The sequence below is a fragment of the Chaetodon auriga genome, chromosome 11, assembly GCF_051107435.1.
Source record: "Chaetodon auriga isolate fChaAug3 chromosome 11, fChaAug3.hap1, whole genome shotgun sequence".
Taxonomy (NCBI): domain Eukaryota; kingdom Metazoa; phylum Chordata; class Actinopteri; order Chaetodontiformes; family Chaetodontidae; genus Chaetodon; species Chaetodon auriga.
Window position 1 is genome coordinate 10,997,501 of NC_135084.1, and position 21,638 is coordinate 11,019,138.

General features: G+C 43.6%; 2 protein-coding genes across 3 annotated transcripts in view; both read left to right on the top strand.

Annotated features, from left to right (window-relative positions):
* The window catches only part of unc5b (unc-5 netrin receptor B), a 44,403-nt gene extending 33,860 nt beyond the window's left edge, over positions 1–10,543 (top strand). Inside the window, exons 5-17 of one of the 2 annotated variants that reach the window (XM_076743784.1) lie at positions 1–122; positions 303–470; positions 968–1,132; positions 3,095–3,127; positions 4,993–5,187; positions 5,638–6,003; positions 6,117–6,204; positions 6,631–6,805; positions 6,889–7,128; positions 8,000–8,149; positions 8,717–8,881; positions 8,979–9,157; positions 9,974–10,543. The exon at positions 1–122 is cut by the window's left edge and continues 59 nt beyond it. In XM_076743784.1, coding sequence (XP_076599899.1) covers positions 1–122; positions 303–470; positions 968–1,132; positions 3,095–3,127; positions 4,993–5,187; positions 5,638–6,003; positions 6,117–6,204; positions 6,631–6,805; positions 6,889–7,128; positions 8,000–8,149; positions 8,717–8,881; positions 8,979–9,157; positions 9,974–10,139 — 2,212 coding nt within the window. In that variant the 3' untranslated portion in view covers positions 10,140–10,543. The remainder of the gene's footprint in view (positions 123–302; positions 471–967; positions 1,133–3,094; positions 3,128–4,992; positions 5,188–5,637; positions 6,004–6,116; positions 6,205–6,630; positions 6,806–6,888; positions 7,129–7,999; positions 8,150–8,716; positions 8,882–8,978; positions 9,158–9,973) is intronic. The other variant, XM_076743785.1, reaches the window with a different exon arrangement.
* A 5,257-nt stretch (positions 10,544–15,800) lies between these two features.
* Positions 15,801–21,601, top strand: slc29a3 (solute carrier family 29 member 3). Its single transcript, XM_076743788.1, has 7 exons — positions 15,801–15,924; positions 16,961–17,074; positions 17,166–17,595; positions 18,345–18,427; positions 18,960–19,186; positions 19,773–19,935; positions 20,333–21,601. Exons 3-7 carry the CDS (start codon positions 17,272–17,274, stop codon positions 20,961–20,963), a joined length of 1,428 nt encoding a protein of 475 aa, XP_076599903.1. The 5' UTR covers positions 15,801–15,924; positions 16,961–17,074; positions 17,166–17,271; the 3' UTR covers positions 20,964–21,601.
* The last annotated feature ends 37 nt before the right edge of the window (positions 21,602–21,638 follow it).

Here is a 21,638-nt window from a genome sequence, read left to right on the forward strand (position 1 = left end):
CACCATTGATCATGATCTGATCATCAAACAGGCCCGACTCTCAGACACCGCCAACTACACCTGCGTGGCTCGTAACGTGGTGGCCAAAAGACGCAGCAGCACGGCTACTCTTATTGTTTATGGTAACACACACACCTGCTCCTCATGTCGTGTTTTTTACATTTTAGCAACTCTTCCTAAATCTGATAAGACAGTGGTGAAACTGTCTATGCTGTGGTGGTAGCAGGGCTGCATTCACGTCTTGGGTGTCTACATCCTCATCGCTGTTAACGTCACTCACTATGTCCGTCTGTCTCTGTCAGTGAGCGGAGGCTGGTCTTCTTGGACTGAATGGTCAGAGTGTAATGCTCGGTGTGGGCGGGGCTGGCAGCGACGAACACGCAGCTGCACCAATCCTGCCCCTTTGAATGGAGGAGCTTTCTGCGAGGGCCCACCCTTCCAGAGAGTGACCTGCACCACACTGTGCCCAGGTGAAGATGACTTACTCGTCTGTCGTATTTCTAACGGTGAAGTCATTACGCACGGGAAAATTAGGAAATTTCCCAAAGGAACCTTTTTGCAAGAAAGGCCAGGATAAATTTTAAAACATCGGATGCTGGTGTTCAGCTGTGTTCTTGCACATGAGCTTTAACTTTAGATAAAATCAGGCTGCTGCCCAAGTTTTCATCCAGGCAGTACAGAATAGCATGTTGGTCATGTAACTGCTTTGATTTCATCATGAAACATCATCATCTACATCTGGAACATAATGTGATGTGCTTTACACGCCATTCTCCCACTTACTGCTTTGCCTCATGTGTCAGACCACCCTGACAAAACAAGCAAAACAAAGCTCAGAATGCACTTTGCTAATTGCAAAATTATGCCATTACATATGCATCAAGCCAGATTGTAATGTCATGTCCCAATTCCACTGAGTCATTCGATCAGCTGTAAAAAGACTCTCGACTCTCCTGTGTGATTCCAGTGGATGGCGGCTGGACAGAGTGGGCAAAGTGGTCCGCCTGTGGGACAGAGTGCACCCACTGGCGCAGTCGCGAGTGCCAAGCCCCCCCACCCAGGAACGGAGGAAAGCACTGCAGCGGCAGCATGATGGAGAGCAAGAACTGCACCGAGGGGCTGTGTGCGCGCAGTAAGTCACCTGAGCAAAGTGTTTGAGCTGGGATCGTTGTTAAATGTCAAAAGAGAGCCAATATTTGGCTCGTATATATTTCTTGATGCCATATAATCCTTCAGGTGGCCCTTTAATCTAGATCAGCATATGCTGAGATGAGTCCACTAGTGCACATAGTTCTGTCTAATATGTGAAAGAATAAGGCGTTTCTGAGGTATCTATAGGGGTCAGTTCCCGAACAGCCTATTTGTTGCTTCAGGAGCTTGTTGAAGTGATAACAGCACGACTTGCAGGCGGTGATTTCTTTTGCTCATAGTTCACAGTTTTATAAGGTGTATTGCATTTCAAAGCTATTTTGAATAGAACTGTATTCCCAAGGTGTTTAGCCATGGCAGCATAGTGAGAGCGCGTATGATGTAGAGAGAGATGAAAGGCAAAACAGCTAAATCGCAGGCAGATGTTCCATGAGGCAAAATTTAGGTTCACAAAGAGAGAAGGTAAGTGATCCACATCTAAAGAGCACAGATGGAAAGAGAGTGAGAGAGAGAGCAAGTGCAAGCTAAGGGAGCGCATGGAGTGGGAAGCGAGCATGACACGGCCAAGTTGAGAAATTAGCACAGGGAAGAGCATATGAGAGTGAGTCAGAATCACACTGACACCCAATGTGCAGCCCGTGATGAGCTGGGAGGAATCCAGCTGACAGCGCATTAGAATCTTAGAGACGCACATCCACAGAGGCAGTGAGACACATTCAAGCACACACTTAAAAACACATACACACAAGCTCACTAACCGACGCACCCAATGCATGCAAACCTTGTAAAATGCACGTGCAACGGGGGGGATCATACGCACACTCAGAGCAACGCCGCGCTTCAACTCTATCAGGCATACACGCGAGTCCTGACATAAACAGGCTTCCATGGAGCAGCCAGATTAGACAAATACACTGTCTGATTTGGCTGTACAGAGCAGAGCATTCTCAGGGGGCTGTCAGGAAAACATGTACTCAAGTGGCTCTGATAGAGGGGGAAGATGGGAAGCACTGTGCTGCAGAAAATCTGTGAATGTGTCACTTGGCAAACTACAGGTTACTGACTGCCTGCCTTATTTATTTTCCCTGCACGTTGATGTGACTGTTCTGCAGACAAATTGTCCTGATGGCATTTGCGTTCCTAACATGCTTCAGACAATCAAACAATAGAAGCTGACTGTAATATCTCACTCATTGTTAATCCCTCTGAGGATCGGGTAAATACCCCCATCATAAATGTAGAATGCTTTGAGACACCACAAACCATCATCTTCACTGCCTCTGAGTCGAGTCTAATTGCCGCTGGATGAAAGTGAAAGTCGGGGAATCCATTTGGTGTTTTGACGATGCTTGGGAGAGAAGGTTATTTGGTTTGAGATATAGTAAGTGACACGATTCTGAAAGATGGCTTTGATATTCATCAAACCACTCAGGGATGATTCACGTTGGCGTTATCTTGCAAATGATTGTTCCTGTCAGGATAGAGATGGTTTTTTTTTTTTTTTTTCATAGGATGAAGGTGGTAACGTACCCTGTGGGGTGTATAAAGTGATGGTTTCATACATCGCCTCCCTCGCACAACACCAGCGTCCTTGTTCATTTTCAAAACTGTCTTTACCTTTGCCTCTCTCGTCCCAGTGACACAGTCACAGTCATTTCTAATGGTCTTTTAGTCCTTGTGCATTATGTAAACAATTATGCTGAACTTCATCTCGCAGTGCCACACATTTGTAGACGAGGTTATTATTAGAAGAAAGGTCTGTTTTCTTGCTTGTGCCTTTTATGTTTACATTTCTGTTTTCATATTGATGAGCTATTGTTTGCTCTCCCATTTCTGCTTTGTATTGTTATTGTATCTTTCATTTGCATAACGACTAGTCCATCCATTTTTATGTTGTGTTTTTTTTTTCTTTTTTCCTCTCTTGTTTTTTCTCCTGCTCACACAGATAAAAAGGTTTCTATTGAACATGCAAGCCATCGTAAGTTCACCTTCCCATGACTTCACTCTTTCACTGCTTCATACTCTTTGTGTTTGTACTGTGCATGTGTGTGTGTGTGTGTGTGTGTGCGTGCGCTCATACAGACTGGGAGTCCTAACATCTGTGCTAGCACGCGGAGCTGAATGCGGCGTTGTGCGTTTAGCCTGTCTGTCCACACTCTGTTGTCATCTCCGATCGCGTTCAGTGAAGACGCGCCTCACCTTCTTGTCCAGCCTGCTTATGAGTGTTGTTATTCCATCTTGTCTCCCATGTTGACTAAGCGTAACATAGGTTTCTGAGCTGACTCCACGTTAGCGCGTTGCAGCATTTACATAACAGCTTGCTGCAGCTGTAGATCAGAAAAAATGAGAAGCTACAAATACAACAAAGGGATTAATAGATGTTGGTGTAATTAAACAAACTTCCCAAAAAGCTGCCTCTAATCCAACATGTCAGAGGGGAAAAAAAAAAAATCTGCAAGCTGTGCTGTGAAGGCAGCAAAATGACAGGCCTCTGAGCTTAGCCTCTTTGATCCATAGGCTATGGGGTGGAAGTACAGCTCGGACTGGAGAAAAACAGTTGATTTCTGTCTGACTTTCGCTTAATCTGTGATATACAGTAGTTTACATTTTGAAGTGATGGTAATTCCTCTAGCTCAATGTGACGGGGGCTCATGGGAGAGCAGTCGCGGTAATGCACCTAATTCGCTATTGTTCCGTTTGTGGTAATAAGTGCGGACGGCTGTCGGATTCGGTTCCATCGCGCCACGTGAGCATGGGAGCTCTACTCTGCCAGCCCGTCTGCCTCCGGCTTTCCTCTCCTCCGCTCTTACTTCTACTCTCACTGCTGCTCTGTAGTGTCTGTGGTTTCCTCCCAACTTCTTCCCCACTCTCTGCTGCTCTTTTCCTCAAGCACAGCTATCCTTATCTCCTCTCTCCTCCTCACCACACTTATAATCCGTCTGTCCTCTCAACAAATCACAACCTTATCTAACTCCCTCCTATTCCTTTTGCCAAATTGCCTCTCTTCCAGCTCTCACCTCCTCTGTTTATCCAGCCTGTCTAGTCCCTCTTTTTTGCACTTCATTGTCTCCCTTGCTCCTTGTCTTCTCCTCTTTTCTGCTGTGGTGTCACTGGCTCACGTGTCAGGGCTGGGTATGGCTCTGCTAGTATTTGGGAGTCAGGGCTAAAGCAGGCTGTGGTGGGCCTGCTGACCAGTCACAATCAATCACCCAGCAGCCCAGCCCAGCAGGCAGCAGGTGAAGTTAGGGCCTACTTCTGTTGTTAGATATGCCCCCTGCAGACTGGAAGCTGTTTATTAATGTTGCTTTCCTGAATGATCTTTTTTTAACCACAGCTAGAATCAAACAGAATGTGAGGCTGCTGAAGCCTCACATTAGCTTCAGCTGAACAGGGATCACTGGAGTCATGTTAGGGAGGGATCTGATCGGGGAGGACAGAAGGAATAATTACAGTGACTCATTCAGTGTACATACGGTCAAGTCAGTGCCGTTCGAAGATAGATGTGAATTAAAAGTGTTGCTGTCGAGGCAAAAAAAAGGGCTGCAACCACTGACTATTTCAATAATTGATTCATCTATTGAAATTTCATTTAATCATGTACTCTCCCAGAGCCCAGGGTGAGGTCTTCAAATCAAGCCTGCAAAGATACTAAATTTCCATTGGTATAAAAGAGAGAAAAGTAGCAAATGCTCACATTTAACAAGCAGAAACCAGCAAATGTTCTGGTGTAATGTAATATTCAGGTGATCAACTATCATTCAATCGACGAATCATTTCTTGGACTGCAATAACTAATTACTCTTCATGACGTCTTGACCGCCTGACCTTCTGTCCCTCTTTCAGCGCTGGCTCCAGGTATGGATGTAGCAGTCTACGCCGGTTTGGTGGGAGCCCTGTTGCTGTGTGTAATACTGGTGTTGTGCGTGGGAGTGCTCGCATATCGCCGCAGATGCCGCCATCTCCACGGAGACATCACCGATTCCTCGTCTGCTCTCACCGCCGCCTTCCACCCTGGCAACTACAAACCTCCCAGACAGGGTCAGCTTACACACACACACACACACACACACACACACACACACACACACACACACAAACACACGTACCATCTCACATGTTCGCACACACACATCAGTCAGGACACATTCACACACGATTAATCATTGTGTTTATTTTCACAACTTTTCTTATTTTCACTCATCGTCACAGAAGCACTTCTCAATTCATTTCATTATCACACTGCTATTTATATCGTCCCATAAATTAATTCTCTTCAAACCATTATCTCTTGTCGCTTAGCCCATTCTCCATTCTTTACTGCATTACACTTGAAACATTTGTCATGGTATTCCTTCTCTTGTTCTTGCCATCAAATATTAATTAGCAACATTAATCCATTTCACTGGCATCACTTTTAGCACTCTCAGCCTTGCCAGTGTCATTTCTGGTGATAAGAGAACAGCTCCTCTCTTTTTCCCCTGTCCACAGACAACCCCCACCCTCTGCATCCCTCGGCTCCTCCGGATCTGACAGCCACGGCGGGGGCGTTCCGCGGGCCGCTCTTCTCCCTGCAGCACGGGGTCAACGACAGCCCCCACAAAATCCCCATGACCACCTCTCCCCTGCTCGACCCGTTGCCCAGTCTTAAAATCAAGGTGTATAACTCCTCCACTCTTTCCTCCCTGGAGCTCCCCGCGGACATTTGCTCGGACGGGGAGATCCTCAGCCTGAAGTCGGTGGGTACTGTCGGAAGAGAGCGAGACTACCACAGCCACACCCTCTCCAGAGAGCCTGGGCTGAGCACCAGTGCCACCCTGGGTAACCTGGGAGGACGCCTTACAATCCCCAATACAGGTATCACAAGCGGCCATCTTTTGACATGCAAATGAACCCAGAATTCATATTCACCAGTGCGTTCAGTTAATCACACATAAGACAAGATAAGTCATGACATCTTCCCCCATCAGGTGTGAGTCTGCTGGTCCCCCCGGGCACAATCCCCCAGGGGAAGTTCTATGAGATGTACCTCATTATCAACAAGTGGGACAAAACTACGTGAGTGCCCTTCATCTTTATTCCTCTGTTTCACTCCTCTGTTTTGCAACCACGAGGCCGCATAGACCTCATTCTCACCTCAATCAGAAGTTTTTGCATGCAAGGCTCACCTACTGCGAACCACTTGAAGTTTATTTGGAAGTTCTATCACTTTTTCAGAGGATAAAAAATGGATAATCTTGTCTCAGCTTCTACACTAAAATTGGACTGGATTAATTTCTTGCCAATTTTCTGGAAGTTTGATATTCAGTGGGCATCAAATACATCAATACCAGCATGTTCCAAAGCGTGTCATGGCCATGATGTTCTTTTATAAATGAAGTGCGATGTTTTGGCAACTGTTGCAAATACCCAGTGTTCTCCGTCTGTCTGGGTGTGTGTGTGTGTGTGTGTGGGTGGGTGTATGGGTGTGTGTGACATTTACAGGCTACCCTCTGAAGGCAGTCAGACTGTACTAAGTCCTGTAGTGAGCTGTGGCCCATCCGGCATGCTGCTGAATCGCCCAGTGGTTCTTACTTTGCCCCACTGTGCCCAGCTAGACACACCTACTCCCGACTGGACCCTCACACTCAAGACACAGACACACCAGGGGGCTTGGGAGGTGGGACAGCCTCTGTCTGGTACCAAACAATAGATATCTTGTTGAGCTGATGTGGCATCATTGAACTTTGATCTTTCTTGCAGGAGGTGCTGACAGTTGGAGAGGAGACTTTGTCGTCTCCGTGCTACCTGCAGCTGGAGGAGGAGTGTTGTCATGTTCTCATGGAGCAGCTGGGAACATACGGCCTGGTGGGCCAGTCCTGCCCTCCACAGCCTGCCTGCAAACGCCTGCAGCTGGCCCTGTTTGCCCCCCGAGCTCCCTGCCTCTCCCTGGACTACAGCCTCCGTATCTACTGCATCCATGACACCCCACATGCACTCAAGGTGCTGCTTGTGTGTTTGCCGCTCTCTATGTAAACATGTCTGCGTACCTTTCTTCTTTCTTACCCTGTTTCTTGTGAAATAGATTGCTTCTTGTGTGAGTCAATCTGGCAATACAATAGTTATTGTGTAAATATTATTTAAGTGCATCACTGGTAATTTACTTAAGTTGAAAAGACAAGAGTAAGTGCATCATGTCAGCTTCAGTTGCAAAGTACAGCTGAAATAGAGCTTGATATGGTCATAAACAACATGCACATAACACACTTGTCCAAAGACAAAAACAAAAAATACACTATGAAATAATGAAATATGAAGCGTTACACAGGAGAATAACATTATTTCCATAGTTGTCTTGGCCAATAGAGGAGTCATTTCCACTCTAAACTGAGGCCCTGCAGATCCACCCTACCCACAAAAAATCCAATTCTGGTATCACATATTGAATCTTCTTTGCCCGGTCGAAGCAACGACTCAAAATAGTACAGTACAATACAAACTCCCTACTCGACAGCAAGTGAGCGCTCCATCCAGAAACAGTTGGACCCGGTGACGTTAAATATTTTCCCTCTCCCAGTCCCTTTTGTATGAAGTGTTCACAGAGCAGCCGGGGTAGTAAACATGAGCGTGCTGCGTACGGTTTGCTGGCATCACATTACATGATTTCTGGCTGCTAAAGTTCAAACAGCTTTCAGACTGTTAGCTCTCACACATTTCCTCTTGGAGACACCAACTTAGAGAATGACGATGCGCTTTAATTAGACGTTTTTGAACGCATGTTTTGAAATGATAAGCCCATAATAAAACTGATCAAATAAATGTGTCCCTAAGGCCAGTGTCTCTCTGTCTCTCTCTCTCCCTCTCCTCTGTGCAGGAGGTGCTGGATCTGGAGAGGAGTCTAGGTGGAGTTTTGTTGGAGGATCCCAAGCCGCTGCTCTTTAAAGACAGCTACCACAACCTGCGCCTGTCCATCCACGACATTCCTCACACTCACTGGAGAAGCAAACTACTGGCAAAGTATCAGGTGAGACACTCCAAATGCAGCAGATAGTAGAAAACAGCCCGTAGATGTTCTTGTCTACAGAGCACAAATCATCAGCAGCTTTAATAATGTAGATTAATAAATCCACTGATGAATTTTCAGCCAAACTTAAAAAACTAAGAGGCAATAACTCCTGAGTAAAAACTGTGGCTTGACAAACTCTTGATTTCACTTCAGTAGAACAGCAGTTTTCTCAGAAAATACAGCTAGTGCACTTTATGCTATTCACTGGTGTTGTAAACATCCAACCATCTGCTTCATTCTCTTGGCGGCAGCAGCAAGATTGCAGTCTGAACCCTCTCTGGATAAACAAACAGGAAATCTGATAGTGGTCCTAATTTATTGACTGTGCGCTTTAAAAACAAATTGTCCTCTGACACACGGATACCCAGTTGGTGGAAATACTCAATATCAAAATAAAGCATATTGCACTCTCCTTGAATGGTCTAGGTCCGTCCTGATTGTGCTGCTCAGGACAAAGCTTTTAATAAAGTGCAGAGAGCATTTTGCTTTTCAGCTTTCCCTCCTAACCTTTTGCTTTGTTAACAGGAGATTCCTTTCTATCACATCTGGAGCGGCAGTCAGAGACCCCTGCACTGCACCTTCAGCCTGGAGAGGGGCAGCCTGGCGGTGTCACAGCTCACCTGCAAGATCTGTGTCCGACAGGTAGAAGGGGAGGGACAGATATTCCAGCTGCACACGGATATTCAGGAGGTAAGGGTGACAACTGAAAATAACACAGATAAAGCTGCTATGAAAGCCGCACAGCTATGCCAAAAAACGCTGACTTCTTTCCTTTCTGTCAATCCAGACTCTACCGCCACACTCGCCGCTCCCCTCAGGAGGCACCTGCCTGCCCTCCTCTCAGGTGGGACCCTATGCCTTTCGCTTGCCTGACTCCATCCGCCAGAAGATCTGTGCCAGTTTGGATGCACCCAGTGCTCGAGGATGTGACTGGAGACTACTGGCACGCAGTCTGGGCTTTGACAGGTCAGATCTGCCTGTCGCTGTCAAGTGATAACTCAGAATAGTGCAAAAGGGGGCATGTAGATATTTACTGTCTGAGGTTGGATGTATGCAGGTTATGACCTGAAACCACAGGTTGAATGATTAAGGATGCAGATTTGCAGAAAGCGTCTGGTCTGGGTTTGATGTAAAGTTAACAATGACACCAGCAGGGCTTTGGAGAAAGAAACTGTGTGACATTTGGGCCCATTTTCATCACAATGAGGCTGAAAAAAAAACTAAGGCATTGCTTTATCAGAAGAGAGACAATGAGGCCATAGAATAGCTGAAGAGACATGTCTTGCTTTCTGTAGAATAGTTGATTGTGCTCATTGTGTGTAGTCCTGATATGGAGCGCGCAGCACAGGAACCGGCATCGAAACAGTCAATAATATTTTGTGTCCTCTTTTTTTTTTGCCAGTGAGAATAAAGAGAGATTTTGGTTAAGTTTTTTATGAAATTAGCACTTGTTGGGTTAACATGCAAAACTTGTACAACATTCTGTTTTATCCTGGCTGCACTGATTTCAATGTGGAAAGCATGAGTTGAATATTAACTTCAGGATTATGATTCAGCCATGCATTCCTTTGCAAGATATTTCATCTTGCTAACGAGCTAATCCTGCTTTTTGCGATATGTTAGTCATCTGTGCATCCATATTAGACTGCCATATAAAGTGGCAGCAGTAGTATTTGCAACATACAGTATTACTGACTGAATGTTTGGAATCAATAATGGAGCGCTTGCTTGAGTACTCTGTCCTTGTCGTCTTACTTCTTGCCCTGTCTTTCTTCCCCTCAGGTACTTGAACTACTTTGCAACAAAGCCCAGCCCCACAGGTGTTCTACTGGACTTATGGGAAGCTTGTCACCAAGCTGACGCAGACCTGGTCTCTCTGGCGACCGCGCTGGAAGAGATGGGCAAAAGTGAGGTGTTAGTTGTCATGACAACAGATGGGGATTGTTGATTGGTCAAGGAAAGGAGAGAGCAAGCAAGACTTTTTTTTTTTTTTTTTCTCCGACCGCCGTGATGAAAATAAGAATACCTGCCTATGAATATGCACAAATCACAAGCCCACAGAGCATTTTGGTTCCTTCACATGTACTGTATTACCTCTGCCTCATCCTCCTTTTCATCAGCCACGGTAGCAACATACTCACCAGAACCCATTCCCACACGGGCCATCCCATGATAACTGCGAACCTGATTCTGCTTGAATCCGCCAAAGCAATGTTGCATCTGCAAGATGTGAAACCAATTTGAGGGTACAAAGGCGTAAAATGGGTGTTAAGTAATCTGTCCTATGTGATGTTGACTGTCTTCTTCAAAGATTGAAACGATGCTATTCTTGTATATACAAAGCTTTGGGACAAACAAACAAAAAAAAAAAATCCATGTATTCAGCACACAAAGGCGCACACACACACAGACCCTAACACGGGGATTACCCATGTCTCAGCAGCAGCATGAAAGTGCATGATTTAACACCATCTCACCTCATGGCAGGGGCTTTTGTTTTCTCCATCATCATTCTGTGTGTGCAGTGAATGACAGGCAGCACCGACCTGTCTGCAACCTCCTCAGGCTACAGACACACTGCAACACGCACACACACAGACACACACACACACACACACGAGCGGACAAACTGATCATTAACCGGCTCTGAATCACACAGGCTAGGATTTCTCGTCTAACTGCTTCAACTGTCGACAAATCATGTGAGGACCGAACCCTCAAGGTTTGAGGGCTTGAGCGTATGCTTTGTGCTGAAAATAAAAGCTGCCTCTTCTTTGTGGTAGGAGGGTGAATTCTGAAGTTTGTTTAAGAATTGGCGGATAACTAGACTGACTGACTCTTTATATTGTACCAACAAATGCCTCAAAGCCTTGGCATATCATTCCGACTCACAGGGGTGTTTCTCTTTCATCTCTCCTCGCATTCCTCTATCGCTCCGCCACACTCCTCCGATCTGTTGAGAATAAACTGCAGGAGAGCTTTCTGGTCATCCCATAAAAGTTTCCTTTGGGGAACGCTCTTTAAGTTATTATCCATATTTGTGGATTTTTGTTTGTATTTTTTTTTGTTTTTGTTTTTTTCATTGTCAGTGCTGTTAACGATCATATAGAAGCTGTTCCATCGTGTGTGCTTATTTAGGCTACGGAGCTGCTGTGTTTTATTTTTGATTCTAGTAGAGCAGGCCAAATGGGAGAGTTAGGTACACAGTGGATGTCTCAGTTGTGAATAATAACACCATGTGTATTTGTTATTTTTAATACTGTGTATCTATTCAAAATGTAAAGTATAACCTGTAAAACACGATTAGAGGTGGTCAAATGTCCGGGTGAATATACTGTAGGCATTTTGCTTTTGCTGTGACTGAGGGCAGTTTCTGCTGTTCAGAGATGAATATTACAGAATAGATTAGCCTTGCCTTGAATAATTAGGCAGCAAGGGACCATCAAATTTACCTCAACACTAACTGCATTTTGTTTTGATCTATTCTCTGTCCACCACTTATCTATGTGTCTATCTGTCCATCCATCAACTCATTTTGTCTCCCTTTCTCATTTTGATAGCACGTCGTTAACCTTTTTACTAAGCCACCTGCTTTGTGGTCAGGGTCCTCAAGCTGTTTGCATTACCACTGTTGTTCTGTCAGTTATTGTTCGACGGGAATTGAAACGCTGTCATCTGTAACGTCATTACTTAAGTTCTGTGTGTTAGTGAGTCTTTTTCTCCCGCAAAGCAAAAAAAAAAAAAAGTGTTCATATCTTTGAATCCACAAAAACCAAAACACAGGCAGTATCCCTCCTCTTCAGCAGTGAGTCGTGTCACTGTTTCGCGTGAATGAACTGAAAATGTGTGAACGTGTTTGTGTGAGTGTGTTGAGTGAATGAGTGTGTTTGGGCAGGTGGGTGTGCACAAGCAGTATATGCACACGCTAAAGATCTGTCATTTCTCTTTGTAAGTGCTATGCAAGTACAAAAGAAAAGCGAAGCATTTTGACTTCTTTTGTTTCCTGGAAGAGTAACTCTATTTTTTCAGATCAGGGCATTGACAGGGTTTTGATTTTGTATCCTAAAGTGGTTTAAGAGTGGTTCAGCATTCTTGGTGACGGTATTCTCCATCTGGATCAGAAGAAATGGATCACTGACCACGGAAGCTAAAACTGAAAAAGCACATATGGGAGAACAAAACAAAGCGTGGTGCAATGGCTACAAGACAAGTTGTGACTAACATCATGAACTCGTGCCCTGCAGGTCTTTGACCGTGAGGAATTATCTGAACACGACCGGTTCAGTACTTTGGATCCCTGAACACTGCAGGACTGTTTTCTTTTCTCAAATCTTGTTACAGAGACTGGCTAGCTGTAGAATACAGTGTTTATTCGTCCAGATTTCTCAAGTATCTGTTGGATCTTTGGCCATAGCTCTGGATCATTTCTGCTGGAGCTGGACTGGATTCCTCCTTGCTCCCACGAAAGAGAAGAATTAAGCCTTTGTTCAAGAAGACAGACATTTTTGAAAAAAACAAAATGGATTCAGTGACATTATTTTATCTCTGTAAAGTACCAATTGTAAATAAATGGTCTAGCCTTCTTACCTGTAACTAAATATAATTTTTATGCAATAAATTATATTTCTTAGTTTAATAATAGTGTGTGTTTTGTTGTTATTGGATGTGCACTTTGCATAAAATCCATAGTCCAAATTGCAGGCTTGTTTGGAGCTCCTTCACAGGACAAAAATCACTGTTAAATGGCATCTGTGTTTTTATCAATTACACCCCATTTTCACAGAAAATGCAGAACTACTCAACCTGTCCCTCTTTTCCTCACACCTCATTGGAAAATTCCCTTTAGGTCCATTTAGCTTAGAAAGCTTTTAACTGGCAGGCTGTCTGGCCTTCAAATTAACAAGGTTTTAGAGACAATAATAGAGGCCTTCAAGGACTGACTCTGGGCGTTTAGATCAAGCAGTCTAACCTCAAGTTTTTTGGGGTTTTTTTATGAGAGCTGGATATGTGGGTATTCGTCAGATTAGTCTCTTATATCAAGAGCAAATATCCCAGTGAGTCATCTGTGGTGAGTATGCACTGCAGTATGGTCTTAATGGCAGGCAACACTTTGCACCTGTTTCATTAAGTGTACTGCTAATTGAGGACTGATATGCCACACTTCAGTGCATGAGTTAATTGAACCTTTTATAATACATAAAGTGGCGGTACAGTATAGACTCTGATTGCGGCTTCAACCCAACCCCTCACTTCTACTCAGGACGTTTTTGTTAGTCTTTAATGAATAAATCAGCAGTGAGAATAAAATTATTTTGAGGGCGTGTAAAACCTATTTTGAGAAACATACTGCATATGATGCCAGTGCACGCTTTGCATTACACATGTATGATATACAGCTTTTACAACCCATATTCTTCCTCTGCATTATGAAAGGATGAGTGCAGTTTTTGAGTTCACTGAGCAAAAATGAAAATAAATATGTGACCATGTGCATTGAGACGTACAGTGTCTAAGGCTTACACCGCAATGCGTATGTGTGCCATACGAATCCGTGCACCTTGTGAAAAAGAATGCACGTGGATTGGTGCACAATATGGTGCACAAAGAGAGAGGGGCTAAATGAGAGTCTAATCAGTGCTTTGAATTATAATCTGTGGAATAAGTACAAGAAGCATGTATTTGATTTTAGCCTCACAGCAAACAAAAAATGAATTATGGAGGATACTGGTTGTGCAGATTGGCCCTGTACAATTAGACTTGTTGGTGAAAGGGGAAACAGCAGCTGTGAGTTGCATAGGTTTCACATTTGGGCAATGGTTCATATGTTAATGATATGTTTAGTCCAGTGGTGTTGACTTGTGTCACAGAGAACCAATGGTGTGCAGACTCACTCCAGTCAAAGACTGTTTGTTTGACTGTTATTTATTTATTCATTTATTTATTTATTTGTTCTTGCACGTATTTTATTGTTTTCATATTTCAGAAAGGTGCAGTAAGACACTGCACGACATGCTGTCCTATGGTGCCCTCTCCTGGTAAATATGATAGGTTACCCACACTTAAACAAAGGACACATACATACTTATTAGTTATAATATATTATTAAGTAACTTGTATTGTTTTGTGTACTTTTTCTAAAGAAAACAATGACAGGAGAAATTTGCAGATACATTCATTTCAAAGTAGTAGTAGTAGTAGTAGTAGTAGTAGTCTCTTGGCGGGGTAATGATTTACATGTGATATGGTCGAGATTGTTGATCAAAGAAACACTATAAATAATATATTAGTGTCATTACTCAGGCATTTCTTACACTACGCTAGTTTTATCATCATTCGTTGGTTTCAACACTGGACATTACTCAGATATATTTGTAGTTTATCTCCAAAAACACAATATCCTCCATTTTGTTCAGAACTAATACTTGCCAGTTTTACCCTATGTAGTCAGATTTGTTCATATCTTACAAACCAAACGTAGATATCAGGTCAAAATCCAATGAAATCTCAACACAAAACAATTCAAATGTAGCATCCTGTATTTGGGAGTGTTTCTAATGGGTTTAAGGGTATGCTACTAATTTTAGGATTTGAAAGTTCACTATTTGTGGTTTTTAGAGTCTCTCAGTGAACCCAGATAGTATTTAAAAGTAGAAGTATTTAAAATTCAACTATTTTCTCTGAAAAGGCAGAAAACTCTGTTTGACTTTCACTAAAACTTTTCATCATTTACATTTGAACATTTGGATGTGGTAAATATATTCCTTGAATGTTTGCCGGAATGTGCAAGTACATCTATTTTTGCTATCTCCATTTTGAAGCAGATTTCCACATTGCAGCTTTTTGTGTTTGTTTTGCGTTATTTCTGTTTGTTTGTTGTTTGTTTTTTCTAGGAAGGACATATTGTAAGTTACTAGCAATTCAATGTATTTCACTTCTCAAAACGTACTTTTATTTTAAAAAAGCTGTACCGTATAGCAGCGGTCCCCAACCGCCGGGCCACGGTCCGTGAACCATTCGGTACCGGGCCGCACAGGGAGACTGAACAAAACATATTTTATTGATTGTCAGTCTGAACGAAGTTTTATTTTGAAAATCAGGTGCATCCGCCTGTACCTCTGTACACATGTCAAACACAAACACACACACACTCACTCACTCACTCACTAATAATAACAGTTACAGGAGGTCAGTGCAAAGCAACTATAACTAGACTAATGTGCTCTCTGCTCCTAGTTCTGGTTCATAGTTGAGCTGCAGAGTTTTGAATAAGTTTAAGTCTATCAGTGGTTTTTCTTCTGGAGGTCAGCACGCGGGGCCGACCCTGGATCTGAAATAAAATGAAGACTTCCAGTGAGTGGGTTGGCGTGGACTTGCCATTTCCCGATCTGAGTAGGATTATTTATCCTTTCAAGATTTCATTTTGATTTTCAGAATTCTTACATTTTGTTCGGGCTTGGACTAGAAGAAGTACTGAGTGCATGTATTGCATAGCTATTGTGCAAAACACACGTTTTTTTTTTAAAGTCAGTGTGGTTTAGATTTGCATAAAGATATGACAATTTTACTCTGAAGGATCCGTGCCGGAAGTATTCGTGTTGTTGTTGCTGCTGCTGGATCACAGTCTGAAAAAAACTTGTTTGTCAGCTGACCAGAAATGAAGTTTGCTGCCAAATGGAGTGTAGAGCGAGTAGAACAAACACAGACGTAACCGCCAGTGAGTCTCCAACACTGAGGTATGTTTCTTATTTTATTTAACAGGGCAAACATTTGGCACATGTCGAGTATGTTAGCTAAGTTAGCTCCTCTATACAAGGCTGCAATAGCCACTTAGCTAGCCTTTAATGTTAGTTGATGTTAGCCTATATGTTGTGTTTATTTATGTTGGTATTAAACAAATAAAATGCGTATTCTCCTTATTCTCCTTACGACCGTAATAATGAAGACCTAATAATGAGCAGAATATATTTTCCACGAATAGAGAAAAAAAAAACTTGAAAGCAGCTGTTTGCAGTGACCGGAGACACGCCTGAAGCTCCAGTGTGTGTTACGTTAATTGCTTCTCCTTGGGTAAGCATCATGTGAATACTGGTTCCCCATTAGTGGCACACATGATGCTTTAGGATGCAAGGTCAGCTTTGTCCGGACGTGTCGCAGTGAACAGTTGAAGTTATAGCCTCATATTGTGCAAGCGAGCTCTGCTAATGCAAGCCTATTTCTGTCAGCGGCAGAAATAGGACTGGGGACCGCAGCTCTGTGTCTCGTGACTGTTTCTCCATGCATCATTTACTCAACTACATGTGAGCACTTTCAGACGTGAGAAATGTGAGATTGCTGAAAGTCGGTGTGATGTGTCAAACAATCACATGCCTCAAGAGAGTAAGCGTGGTAAATGGTGAGCGGCTTTATCTGATGGAGCATTTGGAAGAATCCCACCGTGTGTGGGAGTAGCCAAGCCCGCAGTTTGTTCATTCAGAAGGCTGATTCCTGCTGTGGGAGAGCAGAGGGTTCACATCCACACGCTTCTGACAAATACTAATGATTCCACGATCCCTGTTGATATTGTTGGTACAGTGAGGAAAGGACAATGTGTTCATGTCATATTTCACATCTGAATCATGATCATATTGTTTAATTGTCTACCTTTCTGTCCCCATTGAGGAAGCAGCATTTTGCGTCTTACATTATTTTACCTGTGTATCTATGAAGCAATACATTTGCAAAATACCTGTCGGCATGTCCGGGATTTGCTAATAATTTCCTGTACTGCAGCATCACAGGATCTGGACATTTGGACAGGTCTCTACCAGCGACAGCACAGACGTCTCTCCAGACTATGGCTCTGCAACAAACACAGTCTGTTTTTTCCTGTCTGGACAAGTAGACGTAAGCATCATCCAAATGCCACTTATTCCAAAGACATGATCATTTTGCAGTGATTTTCTCGTGATTTTTTTCCTCTTCTTCTCCTTCACAGCTTTCTTTTCAACACTTCCTGTCTTATTGTTCTTCTGCTGCCTCGACCTTCCCCTTTTTCTTCTCTCGTCTTCACTTTGTGAGCGTCCTGTATTCTGTCTGTGAAAATGGACGACGCAGAGCCGGTGCAGCCCAGCCTCAACTCCTCCTACATCCCGTCTGCTCTTGACAGCCACCAAGTATCTGAGGATGAGGACACAGAGGACCAGAGTCCCTCTGCATCGCTCCTGCCCAAACAGTCCTCTGTGCCTCTGGCTGTGCGCTACTGTCCAGAGGACTCTTACTGTTTGGTGTATATCATCTTCTTTCTGATGGGCATCGGCTCCTTGCTGCCCTGGAATTTCTTCATAACAGCCAAACACTACTGGATCTACAAACTGAGTAACAACACTCATGGCAGCAGCAGTGCGGAGCAAGATTCAGACCTCAGTGTGAGTGAGAGGGATACTAAATACCACTGCTCTGTGTTTATTGTTTATTGTTGTGTTGTCTACGCAGGCACATTTGTGCATGCTTGTCATGTTACTGTGACGATCCTGATGTGAGGACTGAGCGTCCTTTCACATCTGACAGCGATTCCTTGCTGCACAAGTTTGCAATTAGACAGGCCAAAAGGCTTGTTGAGGGTGATTCAGTTCAAGGTAGAGGGAGTTAGAGTCAGGCCGGTCAAGTAGATAGGAGGAGGCAGACGCTCCTGGTATCTGTCAGCAGAAAGAACCTCACAGCTTCAGGAAAAAGTGAAGAAAAAAAACAAACACCTTGACATCTGAATAATGAATTCTTTGTTTTCAGCCGTTCTGCCTCACCTGTACTCACACCTTGCAAAGCTTGCCTTTGCAGACGAGATGTAATGGATTCATGATAGTTGAGCAACCACCAAAGAAAGTCTTTTTGCAACTTGGGCCTGTTTTTGCATGAATAGTACAATTACTGCCAGGCTGTTGTTTCAGACACACAGCTGATAATTCCATCAAACGGTCTGGATGAATTCTAGACGTCTAATATTCTGAATTTAATGATTGATTTGATTTAGAATCCAAGGCAAAGAAAAGGAAAGGAAGAATTTCTTTTTTGTGTTTCTCCTCTCCCACTTCCTCTTACTTAGTTTGACACACTGTGTGAGTGGGTCTTCTTATATTCAAGCAAATTTAAATGTTTTGTCTTTTCTGCAACTTCACAGGGCTACTTTGAAAGTTATCTGGTCATTGCCTCCACGGTGCCCTCTGTGCTGTGTATGATACTGAACTATCTCCTAGTAAACAGGTTGATTCCTCACACACACACACACACACACACACACACACACACATACATATGCATGCACACACAGGACATTCGTCTCAGGTTTTGTCTTTGTTGAGTGTCTCACGCTGTACACCATAATGTATTTACAATATAAAGTGTCTTTATTACAGTTTGCTTGTTGTTTTATCTCTAAATGTTTGGTTTCCATTGGTCTATATGTCTTATCTTTCCTGATAAGAGTAATATAATTTACTCTGTGAACTGAAATGCTCTGCTTCTCTTTCAGTTCTCTCTGGACTTTGGTCAATCAGTGTTTGACTGAGATAACACAGAGCAAAGGGGATGTTTTGTTGTTTTGTACATCCCCCGCAGCGCAGAGTGCATTTTATATTTGTCGTTTACATGGATAATTAATAACTTATGGTCACACATTTGTGTTGTACACAGACTGTACTCAGTGAACAGCTTCTGACTTGTTCCAACAGCGCTGCTTCTTCTTGTGTGTTTGATAAACTCCCAACTAATCTCAGTACATCTGCGTTGCCTGCAGGTTGTCCCCAAATGTGCGGATCCTGTCGTCTCTCTCTGTCATCCTGTTTGTATTTGTGGTGACCACAGTGCTGGTGAAGGTGGATGTGTCGGGCTGCAGGATGGAGTTCTTCATCGGCACGCTGGCCAGCGTGGCTGTCATCAGCGGAGCCTCCAACCTCTTCTCTGGCAGCATGTTCGGGATCAGTGGCCATTTCCCTATGAGGATTTCTCAGGCCCTTATATCAGGTACAGTCCTCATCCAGGTCAGGAAGGTCATCTTGTTGATACTTCCGTGTTTGTAGCTCTTATACAGTACCATCATACAGATACCTTTTCCACTGTCTTGAAATCCATGCAGTATGCACTATTTAGCAGCTTCATTAAGGGTTTAGTGACGAAATAACTTATCTTCACTATTTAAACTGTAAAAGATGTGTGGGACATACTATTGTCATGATGGCATCTGTGTGTGTGGACACACTCTGGTGAGAGCGTAGCTTCCCCCTATAGAACAGATGATGGACTTCATTTTGGAGGATGTTGTAGCATATATTTGCATTTTAATGAATAAACAGTGATGTTGCTCAAAATACTTAACGACCTTAATGCCTTAAACACAAGTTGGGACAGTTTGTTGCATGTTGTCTCCGTCGGTCCCTCACTTCCTGTCCGCTATCTACTGTACTCTCCACGAAAGGCAAAAAAAAGGATGGATGTGTGGTTAAATTTCATATATAGAGTTAATTATGGTGGGACACAAGGAAGCTTAAGGGTCTCTTGTTAGCAGACTGCACAGTTCATAAGCTGAGGTCTTCTGTCTTTTCTGTCTCAGGCCAGGCCATGGGAGGCACGCTGAGTGCGGTGGCATCAATAGCGGACCTTGCATTGGCAAAGGATGTGACAGAGAGCGCTCTGTTCTACTTCCTGACAGCTGACATCTTCATCCTGCTCTGCATCATCATGTATCTGCTGCTGCCCAGGCTGGGATATTCACAGTCAGTAGCAACCATATATGTTCTGCTTCCTATATAGAAACATACCCGGTCTATCAAACCTTTGTTTGCATTTACAAGTGGAGGTGATGATACCATCCTTGTTTCTTGTAAAATGTACTTCTGATTCTGGATATTTTAGATGATGGAGTTGAACAGTGTGCATTGTGTGCCACCAGATGGTGCCAAATTACATCAGAGTAATTGGAATAAAGATTCTAAACTTACCTGTTCTAGTTATTTAATTCACAGTTGCTGTTTGATTCGGGTCAGTAGCAGTGAACTCTATCAAAGAAACCATTATTGTAGTCTTTACATATAATATTTACTTCTGCCTTCAACACAGTTGGACTGGTGACATTGAAGAAGTCATTTGAAAGTGCTTTCTGCTTCTCTCCAGACACTACATGCTGGCTGCAACATGCACAAATCCACGGGCGATGAGCGACGGGGGAGCAGCAGCAGGCACAGGGAGCACAACATCCGTCCCACCGCTGCAGACTATCCTCAGGAAGACGTGGGTGCTCGGCCTAAGTGTCTTCTACGTCTTCTGCATCTCTATCACGGTGTTCCCTGCAGTATCCTCGGGGATCCTGTCTGTCCAAAAAGACAGCGGCAGCCCATGGACCACCACTTACTTCGTGCCCCTCACCACTTTCCTCCTGTACAACATGGCAGACTTCTGCGGGAGGCAGGCCACAGCCTGGCTGCAGGTTCCCGGTCCCACCAGCCGAGTCTTGCCTGTACTGGTGCTGTGTCGCACTGTCATGGTGCCGCTCCTCATGTTGTGTAACTACCAGCCAAGGAACCACATCCACACTGTGCTTTTCACCCATGACGTGTACCCTGTGGTCTTTAACTGCCTGTTAGGCCTCTCTAATGGCTACCTAGGCACTCTACCAATGATCTATGGTCCTAAGGTGGTACCTCGGGAGCTGGCAGAAGCCACAGGAGTGGTCATGTCCTTCTTCCTCATTCTGGGACTGACTGTTGGATCAGCCTTCTCTGTGCTTATCGTGCACCTCATCTAAGCAGCCAGCTAAGCAGTAACCTGGTCATTTAAAGTGGTGAAGTCAAGCTATACAGCAGACAGTAGCTGGACAATGGTGAATACCAGAACCATCAGTAATCCAGTTATCTGCCAGGAGAGAAAAATGCTGCTCTTAACCATAAAGCCTTAACTCCTTCATACCTCACATTAATGTGTTATGTTTGCACTGATGTGGGCTTATGGTGTGAGCCTCAGGGCTGCGTCTGCCCTGTCAGTGCAGTCCAAAAGGGACACGTGATTTAACAAGAAAGCTTTAATCTCTTTCCTTACATAAAAACACATTTTGCACAAATTTATTTGGTTTAAGGGGTGAAAATTTGTGGTATACAATAATTTGATATGTAGAGGGTGAATGTTATTTTAGTTCAACAGACGGCAAAGAAGCAGCACACCTGGTTGAGGCGTAGTCAGAAAAACATGGCTACTTTTTGATAATTGTTGTGGTTTATACATCTAAAAACTTTTTACTCAAGCTTGAGCAGACTTTATAACTCAAATATTTCCAGTATCTACTGTCATTTTCAGATGTGCATTTGAGCTGCAGTCCATTGGAAGTGATGGAGCCATTGTATCTTTGTAAATATTTAATGTTTAAAAGAAACAAAAACTTCAACCTGTAATCCTTTGTCTGCATTTTCAATATTTGGATTTTTTT